Source organism: Neophocaena asiaeorientalis, unplaced genomic scaffold (assembly GCF_003031525.2).
Source record: "Neophocaena asiaeorientalis asiaeorientalis breed wild unplaced genomic scaffold, Neophocaena_asiaeorientalis_V1.1 scaffold927, whole genome shotgun sequence".
Lineage (NCBI taxonomy): Eukaryota > Metazoa > Chordata > Mammalia > Artiodactyla > Phocoenidae > Neophocaena > Neophocaena asiaeorientalis.
In genome coordinates, this window is record NW_020174785.1 from 750272 (window position 1) to 764058 (window position 13787).

Here is a 13787-nt window from a genome sequence, read left to right on the forward strand (position 1 = left end):
GTCTGAAGGGGGACTCTGCCAAATCAAATTAACCAACCTGCCTTCTTCCCAGGAGCCAGCAGGAGATATCAGAAGCACTACAGTACATCTTTTGTACTTCAGCTTCTAGTTCTTTGGTGTTATTGCTCCAATTTCAGGGTAAGGATTAAATGAAATCATCCGAATTACCTTCATACCTACCTGAAACTCCCTCTCCTAATGATGGAAGCCTAGCCATAGGATACCCTCAGTGACTATGTTCCCTGGCAACTAACTGCAAGGGCTAACAGTGCCTGAGAACTAGGGTTTGGGGGAGGGGAACATGTGGAGATCATTATTTAAAAGCCAAATGAATCCCTTATTATAAAAAAGAACCCAGGGCCACAAGAAAAATGCATGTTAAGTTTTATTAAGGTTCAAATACAAAACATTCCAAAAAGAGAAAAACCATTATACCTAAGTTCTATATTCAACTACCAGTTAAACAAGAAAAACATGTTATTCTGTTTCTTTTACAACCAGTATAAAGCCAGAAGAATCAAGACAGATTCTTTTTCCAACAGGAGCAGAATTAAATCTGCTGGGTCAACAAACTATTTGCCAAACAGCTGTCTGGTCATTAAGCGTTCTTCAATTTAGTATTCATGTTTACTATGATTAATCTCTATGTTCTACACTTATCTTCAAGATAACCTAAATAAAATCTCAAGAGCCAAAAGGTCCACGGAAGCATAAACCCAAGTATTTAGATTACAGAATGACTGAGGAAGACAGCTATGTAAGTGCAGTGGTTTTTTAAATTTGGTCAATACCCTGGATGGTCTGTGATTAGAAGAGCCCATCAAAATGAGGGTTACATTTCTTGATTATTTTCCATGATTGCAAATGTTAAACATGATAGTACTGATATTTACTAGGTAAAAATTCAGAAGGTGAGTTGGTTTCTCCCAATCCAACAACTCAAATCTGTTTCCTTTGAGAACATTAGCTTTTACACTATTGGCTCTAGTCTCCAATGCAATAAATGACAAAGCTGTACTGTATCTTGATTTGTTTCTAAGATATGAAGTGGGGTGAGGGGTAAAGTAGGCTTACAAAATAACTTAAAAAAAATAGCAAAAGCCAAATGGCCCAATTTTGTTTCCAGTTTTTAAGAAGTGTGCTTTTGAGCATTTTATGTTTCCAGTTACTTTAGTTTCCAGATGTTAGTCTTCCCTTTAGTTTAAGACTAAATCTCACTCCTGGATAAACTAACACAAAGAAATATTTTACCTGCTGAAAATCAGACACTTTACTGGATAAAGTCACCTCTTATGCCTTTCATTTTTCTAATCCGACTTTCTGACAATCAGTGGTAATTAGGAAGTTCTAAATTGCAGTTGTCTCTATGACTTTGGCTAAAGGAAACGAAAGTCAAAGCTGTAAAATCTACATAAAGAACCATGAAAACTTCCTGACTACCTCCACTTACCAATTTCTTTAATTGCTCCCCTTTCTCCATCTGGTCAATTACTTATTTTAAGTAACTGCCACTCCCTAGTTACAAGTGCTAACCAACGTGGATGCCTTCCTTAGATCCACAGGAACCCTGGAAGGCAAAAATCTTGTCTGCACCAAACCAATTCTGATGAGTACTGCTTATGCAACTGTTGTGCCTTAAGGACAATCAGCATTCTTCTGCTTCAACAACTCTGTAAAATGAAAAGCATGTTATCACATCACAAAGTATTTACTGCTTTATACTGGAAATTACTGGCCCCCCTTACCTATTCCTTAAATACATTACTTTGTTGCTTTAACTGGCAACACGTATAACATTTGCTTTAAATTACAAGCTCAAAAAAGCAACCATAAAAACCTATAATTCCTGTAAGCATCACTTTGGTAATGAAGACAATAACTATGTCATCATTTTACTAATAAAATCGTTACTCAAACTAGGGACTCGGTGGCAGCTGCATCTGTTCGCCCTTCAGCCAGTCTGTACTGTGGCCAAACAATCAGGAACTGATGAAAAGGGTGTCATTTAAAAAACGCACAGGATAAAATTTGAACCTCATACAAGTTAAGTCTGCTTACACGACAAAACACTGACTGTAAAACTCCAGCCAACAACTGCTTCTGAAAACAGTATTAGCAAGCTGTATGCATTCAATAGAGCTACTAAAAGCATTCCATGACTGAGCCACTCATGGAAATATGCCTGTTTAAGATAACGTCACCCCACATTTGAACGAATAATGTGCCAGGTGTTACACATTAGAGCACTTTTTATCCTTGTAATCCAAGCATTAGATTATCCCATTACAAGTAACTTGCCAATATCAACATACGCAACATGGCAAAGCTGTCACTGCTTTCAGAACTTACCTTAGCATTGCATTTCTCTTGCTGCCAGCTTTATCTATTGTGAATCAATCAGCACTCCATGACCATCATGACCATGACCAAAATTCTCAACCTGTAAAAATTAAATAGGTAACTAGTTATCCCTCTTAAGGAAATTCTTCAAAACTTGCCTATAACTGCCCCCTTTTCCAGAAAGAAAAGGCAAGTTCAGACTTGCAGCTTAACGTATTTCATGTTCTACTATTTCTCTTAAGTGGTGGAAGCTTCACTGGCTTGGGATGGACTGGAATGGCTTAAATGGTTAAGTTGCATGGCTTATGGATCCCCATTCTGTTCCAATGGTGCACTGCCATGTTAAATCCATAAGTTGAACGGACAAAACTTATTTGAAGGAATAAGTGCAGTGTAAGGATTTTTAGTTGGAGGTCTTCAAGTTTACTATATTCAAGAGCATCTTTTTCAACTTCATGGCTGGACCTGGGTCATGCTGCCTCAGGTTTTGCTTTTTAAAGACCACTTGCAATAGATTTTCTCCATACAGTGTAGTTTCACAGAACTAAAAACAAGTCAGGCATCCAACTAAATGTCAGGTTTGCAATGGCTTACAGGGGTAAAGAGAGGGGGACCCCAAACTTAAGCCATTTCCTACATTGACTAAAAGAATAATTTGAAAAATGTTAAAACATGAAGCATGTTTAAAGGTCTTCATCAAAAATAGATTTAAAAAAATACCCCCTCCCAAGCCCCAGATCGCTATTGGTAAACAACAGCTGTATTAAGGCCTTTAAGTGTCATACATGCTTTTAAAAAAAATCCAAGTGTTGAATTTGGAGGACTTCTAATATGCTATCGAACACTTTGTTTTCCAAAAGTTTTTTTTTAATCTAGAAAGCATTTCCATTGCCATGAGGTACAGTATGTTTCACTGTACTATGAGGAAGGTAAGTGTTCAATTTCGACTTAGACGGAAAAACTAGTTTGCTTTGCTTACCATCTTTGCTGTTTCACAGGCATTTGATGCTTTAAATCTGATGTGGAATGCTGATAGATTCACTTTTTAGAAGTCATAAGCCTTTGAGAAGTTGGAGATAACTTCATTGCTTATCTATTTTCTCCTTTGCAATCAAGCTGTTCCTTAAAAGTGAGACACTACAGAGTTGCAAAAATTTGAAACAGTAAGAGCAAGCATCGTTTGCAGCTTCATGGTTGGTTTTGGCCAAACTTTTTATTTAGTATTCTGTAGTTGCTTAACACACACTTAAATGGTCTTATTGGGGAGGGGGAAAGGGGAGGTTCTTGTAGATTCCCAAGGAAATGTCAGAAAAGCAAAATATGGCCAGCACTATCCATTTGCTTTTTTGGGTTTACTGGGCGAATAGCATTTTCCTTACAATATAAGCATCTGATCTCAGGTTTTTCATACTGAGAACATTGAGATTTCAGTTTGAAGACACTCTGAAATCCTAAGAGTAGCATACCCCGAACCACCCTCTAATAGCTAGCTTGTTTGTATAGGCAGGAGGAGTCATCTCTCCATTTTAGATGAATAGATATTTTGTGAAAGATCTTAGAATTGCTTGCCTCATCATTTACTGGGGAAAAATTCATAGAAAGTGGCCTTTAGGCACACTTTTACTTGGAAAATTACAATACTAGTACACATGTCAAGTCTTAACACACTTAACATTTGCTCGTTGAAAGCAATTTCATAAAATCAAAGATTAAACATGTTTTACTCTTTTTCCTCACAAGAACATAAAAATTATGGAAGGGGAACTTAGAAAATGTTACAAGGTAACACAATTTTTCCTTTTAGTAGTACTTGGATAATTATGACAGAATAGGCTCCACTTTTTTGTTTGTGTGTTTGAAGGAGTCATCTCTCCATTTTAGATGAATAGATATTTTGTGAAAGATCTTAGAATTGCTTGCCTCATCATTTACTGGGGAAAAATTCATAGAAAGTGGCCTTTAGGCACACTTTTACTTGGAAAATTACAATACTAGTACACATGTCAAGTCTTAACACACTTAACATTTGCTCGTTGAAAGCAATTTCATAAAATCAAAGATTAAACATGTTTTACTCTTTTTCCTCACAAGAACATAAAAATTATGGAAGGGGAACTTAACAGGAAATTTAAAAAAGGTAACACAATCTTTCCTTTTAGTAGTCCTTGGGTAGTTATGATAGAATAGGTTCCACTTTTGTTTGTTTCTTTGAACAGGGATTTTGGTCCAAAGTTTTGTTTGTTTTTAATATCTGCTTCTGCCTCCCCCTCTATCAGATCGGCTTCCTCCACGGCCACCACCTCTTGGTGCTCCGCGGCTTGAACTGCTGTAGGAATCTCGTGGAGGAGGGTACCCCCTTTCCATAGAAGGGGGAAGCCCTCTTTCTTGTCTGCCAACCCGATCACGACCACTTGAGTAGAGATCACTTCGGCTGCTTGAGTAACTGTCTCGACTTCCACCATATCCGTCACGTGAGCTGCTGTAATCATCATAGCGACTGCTTCCACCATAAGATGGCGGGGGCCCTCGTGTAGGTGGAGCACTACGTGAGTTACCTGCAGGGTCAATGGTCAGGTAATATGGCAACACTATAAATTGTATATATACAACATTTAAATCTGAATTTACAGAATTCTTGTATTAAACGTTTACTTTCTCAACTGGGAGGTTTTAAACTCTGCCATTGCTGGCCATTAACAGGGATTTGCTCATCTGCTGAGATACGGAAATGGATGGGTTTTAATGTTTGTTTGAAAAGACTGAAGACGGTGTATTTCAAGAGGATATTCCAGACAGCTTGTTATTTTATAGTAGACACTCAGCCACTTTCCAGTGATAAGTTGCAATTTTGAACTGTAGACTTTCCTTCATATTGCAATGGTAAACATTTGATCTTGTTAATAAAATTTTTAATTGTATTTTCACTGTTGGGGGAAAACACATAAGGCTGCCAATTTAAGCAAGCAAAATCCCCTCCAAAGCAAGCCAACAGCCTCAAAAAAAAACTTAGAAAAAACAAAAGCCCCTCACAAGACTAGGAAAAGCCCAGCTGATTAAGTTACCCCCTTAAAAGCAAGCAAACATCCCTTTAAAAGCAAGCACCACAACAGCCTAATAAACTGGCTCATGAACCTAAAAACTCAGGCTGGTGATATTCAAAGACCCTCAACCAAAATCTTACCATAACTCTCATATGAATCTCTGTAGGAACCTCCACTTGGATGATCTGAATAGTCACGATCACGACCATAGCCATCTCTATCACTAAATTAAAGAAAAAAAAGTATTACAAGCCCCAGAACATCAATTTTTACAGCAAAAAAATTTCTTTTACATCAAGCCATGACAGCAACAGCAAAGTCACTTACCTATAGCCTCTTGATGGATAGTCATCACGTGAACTGGAATGACCATAATCACGGTAAGTATAATCTCTTGGTGGTGGTGCATAATCTCTTGTATCACGAGAACTTGGGTAATCTCTGCTTGAATAGCTAAAGAAACAAAAGTAACTTGGTTCATATTTTTGATGAGCTCTCCCCTTCAACCTTAAGTATTAATATTAGAGACAAAAACTACTATGCTTTTCTGTTACCTGTCTTTAGTAGAATATCCATCATCTCTTGGGGACAAATAAACATCTCTACGAGAGGGCAGGGGTTCCCTTCGAGGTGGACCTCCATAACTATCTCTTCCACGTGATACAGGAGCTTAAGGAAAAATGTCCATTTTAAAAACATACCCAGTGAAAAGTCAAAACGTGAATTTACATTCAGGCAATGAAAAGCAGTGATTCAACCAAATATGACAATATGGATGTAAATGAGGAAATCCTCTTTAAAATTTCTTATGTACACCAATCTTTTCAATGATCTAGGTACAGTTTTAAGCATCATTTTTAGGATTCGCCTCTCAATCCTTCCTTGTGTTATGGTGGTAGGATAGACTGTCATAAATGGACCATTTACCTCTTCCTCCCATTCCACTGCTGCTGCGAACTGGTCCTGAAGGGGCAGATCTTTTAGGAGGAGGACCCCCACTTCGTGGCGGTGGTCCTCTTTTTACTGGAAGTGGTCCCCTGGAAGAACTCATGTTAAAATTCATGGAATAACCACCGTCGTCTACATTAGAACAACAACAAAAAAAGGAAAATCATGTTAATGTAAGTACTAAGAAAAATCTATAGTTTTCTTTGCTTAATCAAGAATATGACCATTTCTGTTTAGTTGGGGAATCTTGAGTTCTCACTCATACGTGACTGAGCATGAGAACTGTACAGTGTATATAGAGTATACACAGAAAACTACATATAAGGAACTATACAAAGTGTATATAGTTCTCTATACGGTACTCATCTATTTAAGTCTGCATAGATTAGCAAAGTAGACATGAAGGGTTCTCCTGAGGGTTCTTTTCAAGTTACTTCAAAAAAATATATACATTGTTTCATTTTCATATGACCAACACCTAATACCTATCAAAATTTTTCTGCAAGTGTTTTTTCCTACAGAATGAATTCACCTGGATAAGGAATAGCTAATTGTTAATTATTTCAAGACACTGTAATTTAACTTAGGATAGCTTCTATGTTTTCCTTAAGTCAATCGCTTTGGTAGATGAACAAGTGTTCTCAATTTCAAAAGCTAGGGCCTTTAAAATACTTATTAACCAAAGCACACACTGGTGTGTTTACAGTTCCTAACTTATACACCAAGCCTAAAGTAAACCTAAGTCATTACCCATGTGCCCTCCACGTGAGGGAGGTCCCCTGGTTCCTCCACTTCCTCCTCTTCCGCCTCGAAGGCCTCTTGGAGGGCCTCTGCTTCTTGGAGGTGGAGGTGGTCCACGTCTACCACTTTCAAATGATGGTTTAGTGGCTTGTTCTACCTTGATGGCTTTTCCATCTAAGGACTAAATAATATCAGTGGTTAATTATGGAAATTTAAAAAAAGAACTTGCAGATCCACTATGCACTGTGACACTAGTATGTCCTTCAAAATGCTGTACCTTTCTGTTTAGCACTTAAATGCCTAGTCTTTTAAGATAACTGCTTATTTGAACTAAAACCTAAGGTGGATCCACTGTACTGCTAGGTCGGTAAAGTTTAAAAACAATGCCAGACAATGACCAACTTATTAAGACAAATAACCAAAAACAAAAGCCAAGGATCCCAGACGAAGTATAATACCGAATATTCTAAAACGGAAAGATTCTTGTCTAGAATCCACTTTACAAAATTTCGTTCTAAAATTACAAAGGGCTAGGATAAGAGGGTCCTGGAAAAGTATACACTCAGTAAAATTCAAGAGCTGCCCTAGACCAGACTTGAATAACATTGTGCTATTTTACGTACTAGGAAACATGGTATTGTGCAGACAGTCTCACCTTTCCATTCATGTCTCTCGCTGCATCCTTAGCATCTGCTGGGCTTTCAAAGGTGACAAAAGCAAATCCTCTAGATTTGTTGGTTTCACGATCTTTCATCAAGAGAACTAAAGTAGTTTTCAGGGGGAAAAGGAGTGTTACTCTATTTCAAACGGAAAAACAGAAGTAAATCTGTAAAATGAAAGCTCAGAACTTCTTAGAGGACAAAACACATTATCATTTCATATGATCAATGCAATCAAATTCATCACAGCTTACCTTTTTTTAAAATTACAATAACCCTGCATATACTTTCAGATAACTCACCTTCCACTATTCGTCCATATTTGCCAAATACTGCTTCAAGAGCTTTCTCATTTGTTTCTGTATTGAGGCCACCGATGAAGAGCTTTCCTGGGCGATCTGCTTCAACCATTTTTTCCCTCTGGTGAAAGTCTGTTGGAAAAAAAGTGTTAACCCTCCCTGGAAAAGTTTACCCAACATGTGTACCGGGGCTCATTTTTCTTGTTTACTAAAATCATTCCTTAATAGCATAATACACAGAAAGCAATTTTTTCTAAGCCTTACCACGGAACCAATTTAATTAGTTCAGTGATAACTGTTTACATTAAAATGGTTAAAAAAGCCAACTTAAGGGAATTTCCTGACGTCCAGTGGTTAGGACTCTACGCTCTCACTGCCGAGGGCCCACGTTCGATCCCTCGTCAGGGAACTAAAATCCCGCAAGTTGCGCGGCACGGCCAAAAAACAAAAGCCTACTTAACTAATGCCTTTATCCTTAATCCTCTTTGGCAGTCTTAACCAAGTAACTACAACATTTCAAAAAGTGAATTTTAGCGTTAACACTAGATTTGTTGCCTTTTAAAAATTCAATGATCACATCCCAATTACCCTAATGATTTTTTAAAACTGACTCAGTCAAGGTCACAGGCCAAACGTAGGTCCGTAAGACCAAGCCCTCTCCCAAGAACTTTGCCTTTCATTGGGATTCCCTAGTAAATCTAAGGACCAATTTGAAGTTTTAATCAAGTTATGACTCCCCTTCCTCACCAGCCCCTGCCCCGCTCGCTAGGTTGACTTTTTTAAAAAGTGTCAATATCATCGGATACAAAGTAACGGAACGTGGAGGCGCGCACTGTAACACCAAGCACTCCATGACTGCAGCGGAACCCAATTAAAACCCGTCATTAAAAACCGCGTGGAAAACACAAAATGGCGACACTTGGATTCAGCCCAGAACAACCGCCGCCGGTCAGGGGAGTAACTTTTCCCACCAGCGCAGGCTGAGAAAACTCAAATGGCTTCCGCTCCAAGGCTGCCAATGAACAAGGACCCCGCGCAAAAGTGCAAGTGCCCGCCCGGAGCGCCAGCGCCATCCCAATGCAGGTAGCGACCACGGAGGCGCGGTCCCTCCTCGTCCCGCTCAGGCCCCGACCTCCGCCACCTCCCGCCCCCAGAGGCGACAGCCGAACTTTCTGCAGAGGTACACTACGAAGTGGCACCCCAGCGTCTGCTCTCCTTCGACGCTCCCAGGTTTCCCTAAATAGGTCGGCACCTCTGGGTTCTTAAAATGGCGCCCGCCACCCCCATCTCCAAGGAGGTAATCCCAAGTTCTAACGTGGCAAGAGTGAACGAAAAACAGACTGTAGAGGAGAGGACTCACGTACCGGAGGGGTGGCAACTGTTTCAAGCTCCTACGAGCTCGCCGATCGCGGCTTCCTAGCAGCTCAGCACGCGGGAGGGTGGTCGATCCCGAGAAAGGAAGTGAGAAGCCACTCACACTACTGCGCAACGAGGGCGAACAAAGGAGACAGCAAACTTTATACTGCCCGGGAACGAGGCTCAAGGACCCGGATGGAGGCGGAGCTTAGAATTTAAAATGCGAACGGGTGGGGAGCGGTTCCCAGCTTCCCCATTAGCTGCCTCCGCTGTTATTCACTCTTCGCTCCTCCCCTTTTCCTGGGCCCTCAGCTCTCCAGCTGGCCCCGATTTCTAACCGTTTTCCCAACCCCCACCGGTGCTCCCCAAACCCGCGTTTTTGCTTTCCGCTAAAATGGTTCAACGGGCTTCATGTAAAAAAGAACTGAAATTTTTTGCGTGTTCTGGTGGGCCAGGCATGGTGCTAAACTTTACACCCATTAATTCTCAAAACAACGTTGATGAGGATAGAATTATGCCAGTTTTGCAGAAATGAAAAACAAAGAAGCTTAGAATTATTGTATTAAAAATACATTTTCCCCAAATATCTTTAACAAGAATTTTTAGTGAATGGGGAAAATTCTGATAAATAAGTGTGAGGAGGGGGAAAAGAACTGTATTAAAGAGACAGATTATCCGTTTACATAGAACAATTACTGAGCACCTACTAAATGGCGGGCAGGCTCTGGGCTTGGCCGTGAGGGTACAACCCAGCAAAGCGAGACAAGGGCAACGCGCCTCATTGGTAAGGCTGCCAGATTTAGCAAATGAAATACAGGATGCCCAGTCAAGTTTGAATTCCAGATAACAAATACTTTTTTTCAATATAAGTACATCTCAATATCATATAAAGTAAGCTTATTCACTGTTTATCTGAAATTCAAATGTAACTGTGTTGTTTTTTTGTTTCCGGTACGCGGGCCTCTCACTGTTGTGGCCTCTCCCGTTGCGGAGCAGAAGCTCAGCGGCCATGGCTCACGGGCCCAGCCGCTCCGCGGCATGTGGGATCTTCCCGGACCGGGGCACAAACCCGTGTCCCCTGCATCGGCAGGCGGACTCTCAACCACTGCGCCCCCAGGGAAGCCCGTAACTGTGTTTTTGATCTGCCGATCCTACTCGTGGAGGGGATTACAAAAATTTTTTATTTTCTAATTTCTTTACAAACTAAAGAGAACGTTTAAATACAATTAACAAATAAAACAATTGCATCTTGTGATTAGTGCCAGGGAAGAAGTAAACTCAGGGCTTTGATGGACAATATTTGGGACACCAAATTCGATTTAGCCCTCAGGGAAAGTCTATCTGAAGAGGTGGCTTTGGAGATCAGCTCTGAAGGAAGAAAAGAAATCCGCCTCGGGAAAGCTGGGGTGGGAGTGGGAGATCTGAAGCTTTTCAGAGAAACAAGCGCAAAGTGGAGGGAAAAAGGTTGCATGTATCAAGAGACAGAAAGGGATCCAGGGCGACCGGAATTTAAGGGGCATAAAATGAGGGAGCCAAGGTAGGCAGAACATTCGAACCCATTAAAAGATTGCAGGGGCCTTCCCTGGTGGCGCAGTGGTTGAGAGTCCGCCTGCCGATGCAGGAGACACGGGTTCGTACCCCGATCCGGGAAGATCCCACATGCTGCGGAGCGGCTTAGGCCGCTGAGCCATGGCCGCTGAGCCTGCGTGTCCGGAGCCTGTGCTCCGCAACGTGCGAGGCCACAAGAGTGAGAGGCCCGCGTACCGCAAAAAAAAAAAAAAAAAGATTGCAGGGGTAAGTGTGGAAGCAGGGACACCACTGGGGCTGTGTGAACAGACCAGGAGAGAGAAGACAGTGCCTTGAATTAGGGTTCAGCAGTGGATCTGGGGAGGAAGGAACAATTGCTAGGTGTATATGGCAGGTAGCATGGACAGGATTTGCTAATGAATCAGATGGGAGAGCACTGGGGTTGAATTCAAACAACAGGGTAAGTCATTATGGATGACTATCTGGTATTAATAGGTGGTGGCCATTTATCAAAATGGCTGCAAAGGAGCAAGTTTGGGAATGTGGGCGAGAGTGAAGAAATCTGATGCTCAGACCAGAGATCAGGGCTAAATTTGTCGCTTTAGAAATAGTAATAAAACTCATCAGAGTTAATGAGACCACCAAAGAAGAGAATACAATGGGGAAAATAAAAGAAGTCTGTATTAATTACTAAAAAATACATGTGGAGAGGAAAACACTAGAAGGAAATATGCTAAAATGTTACCAGTTTATCTTGGGGGAGGGGTAGAATTTATGGACAATTGTCACTTTTCTTCTTCACAGTTACAGTTACTCTGCCATGGTGAATTATGGTATATGCCAGGCAGGTGGTAGTAAATGATGCTCAGGTCGTGGGTAAAAGCTCCAAGGAGCTTTGGAACCAGCTTTGAATTATGAACATTAATGGACGGAATAGTACTCAGTACAATAAGAATATTTGTCCTTTTTTCTTTTCCCAGCCAAATAATAACAAGTAAAGCAAAAGTCACGTCCACTTGCCTTCAGAATGAGTTATGTAAATTATTGAGTATAGCGATAGTTGGGGATTGGCCAGGTTGGCAAAAAGCACTTAAATGCTCGCCTCAGCAAAGGGAGTCTGCACCCCCAGGCAGAACTAGGAGAAATCCCTCCCCCTGGGCCAACAGGTGCTCTTTCTCTGTCTCAGATCCAGGCAAAAGGACTAGAGGGCCTCTGCCGGACTAGGGGAGAACGGGGCTGATTTCTACCATAGATGTCCCTGTCCCCCTGGGTCTCGAGAAGGAAATGTGCCTCCCAGTGGAACAGATTACTCTGGTCTTTGCAGTTCGTGCTCAGGAATGTGGGAGGTGGGGAGTGGAGTGCTCTAGACTAGGGGGCCAGCACTTCCAAGGACCAGAAGAGAAAGGGAGGGGGTGGGGAATGGCTAGTTGAGGAATCTGTAGGAGAGCATCATTATGGCTGTAGCTTAGAATCTAGAGGTGAGACACAGAGGACAAAGCAAGTACCTGGAGAGGGAGGCAGAGGGCCTACGGACCGGATCAGAGGGCACTGGAGAGGGGAGCCTTTTTAAGAGGTAAAGCAAGATAATCAGATTTCATCTTAAAGAGATCACTGTGGCTGCAATCCAGAGACTGTACAGGGGAAGGGAGGGGCAGGAAGCAGGGTGTTGCTGATGTAGTCCCAAGAGAGAGGGGATGTGGGCAAGCTAAGTGTGAGCAGCTCTGGCCAACAGGCAGTCGGGTAAGCAGGTCCCTCACTGCCCAAAACTAATCTCTGAATCCCATCCTTCCCCTTCATGGATCTTCTAGATTTTTCTCTTTACTTCTTTCTATTTACTCCTTTGGATTATCATTAAGTATAGTTATAATTTTCTTTTTACTCTAATTTTTCCTTTGCCTCATTGTTGCTCTCCAGATGCCATCTCAATGATTGACCAATGGTCTGAGTCCAGTGATCTTACTTCTCCACTAGGTATCCTTGGAATATAATCAGTGCTAAGTAAATGTCGGCTGAATGAATTACAAGCTCTTTTCATCCTCCATGATACTTAGTATGAGATGGGTGCATAGTGAGTGTAAGGCCAACTGGCCCGAGGCAGGGGAACACAATCAGATTCACAGGTTGCATCAGACCGAAACTCTCCGGACCACCCAGTTCCAGAAACTGACCTGGGGACTTTGCACCCGGCCCAGCCTTCCCACCTTTTGAGGGGCGGGACTAATGGTCCCCCAGGATACCCGAAAAGACCACCAAATAAGGAATACCCTGCGCCCTCCCAGATTCACCACACCCCTTTCCCTTCTTCGCCTATAAAATCTTGCCCAACCCTCGCCCGGGGGCGACTTCTCTGGCCCCTTTCTCTCGGACCAGTGGATCTCGCCCCGGAGCGCTCCCTAATAAAGCTCACTTGAAGCTTTCCTCTGTTTCGCGGTGCCGTTTGTTAAGATCCGACCTTACATTTGGTGCCGAAACCCGGGAGGGGTACCAAGCCCCGCGGGTTACCGCGCGGGCCGCTCCTCCCCTCCCCCAGGAGACAACCAGGGAACCTCTACTCATCCACCCGATCCGGCAGAAAACGGGGTAAGTCCCCCTCCCTTGTTCCCTCCGACCCTCAGAGTCCCTGCCCACCGGACTCCCTGTCCTTAATCGCGGCCGCGTCAGGGATTCCTCCGTCCTCTCTCTGGGCCTCGGGCAACTGTGGAGACGTCCCAATCGCCTGACCGCCCTCCGACCTGCCGTGAATTGGAGACGGAGACCAGGGACGCCTCTCTCCCTCTCCATTCACTCAGGGACAGGCTGGGGGTCATGGGAACCTCACAATCGAAACCAGATCCTAAGACGCCCCTGGGGTGTCTCCTAGCCAATTTTACAGCCCT

General features: G+C 42.4%; 1 protein-coding gene, 1 long non-coding RNA gene and 1 other non-coding gene across 3 annotated transcripts; all 3 read right to left on the bottom strand.

The window, feature by feature from the left end:
* Positions 1 to 367: 367 nt before the first annotated feature.
* Positions 368 to 4072, bottom strand: LOC112409781 (uncharacterized). The gene is made up of 3 exons (XR_003005232.1): positions 3320 to 4072; positions 2350 to 2440; positions 368 to 1670 (listed from the first exon to the last, which is right to left on the bottom strand). It is a non-coding gene; the product is annotated as an uncharacterized LOC112409781 (long non-coding RNA).
* A 324-nt stretch (positions 4073 to 4396) lies between these two features.
* On the bottom strand, positions 4397 to 9547 carry RBMX (RNA binding motif protein X-linked). Its single transcript, XM_024760091.1, has 9 exons — positions 9393 to 9547; positions 8032 to 8160; positions 7726 to 7832; positions 7080 to 7251; positions 6309 to 6461; positions 5936 to 6050; positions 5709 to 5834; positions 5522 to 5604; positions 4397 to 4895 (listed from the first exon to the last, which is right to left on the bottom strand). Exons 2-9 carry the CDS (start codon positions 8138 to 8140, stop codon positions 4585 to 4587), a joined length of 1176 nt encoding a protein of 391 aa, XP_024615859.1. The 5' UTR covers positions 8141 to 8160; positions 9393 to 9547; the 3' UTR covers positions 4397 to 4584.
* LOC112409790 (small nucleolar RNA SNORD61) lies at positions 7908 to 7979 on the bottom strand. The gene has a single exon (XR_003005233.1). It is a non-coding gene; the product is annotated as a small nucleolar RNA SNORD61 (small nucleolar RNA).
* Positions 9548 to 13787: the final 4240 nt, after the last annotated feature.

Bases quoted from the DNA above. Each gene is read 5' to 3' on its own strand.
- RBMX (XM_024760091.1), bottom strand. From the start codon at position 8,140: ATGGTTGAAGCAGATCGCCCAGGAAAGCTCTTCATCGGTGGCCTCAAT. The intron at 7,833-8,031 runs GTGAGTTATCTG...AAACTACTTTAG, and splicing joins ATATGGACGAATAGTGGAAG to TTCTCTTGATGAAAGATCGT. The intron at 7,252-7,725 runs GTGAGACTGTCT...GATATTATTTAG, and splicing joins CGAGAGACATGAATGGAAAG to TCCTTAGATGGAAAAGCCAT.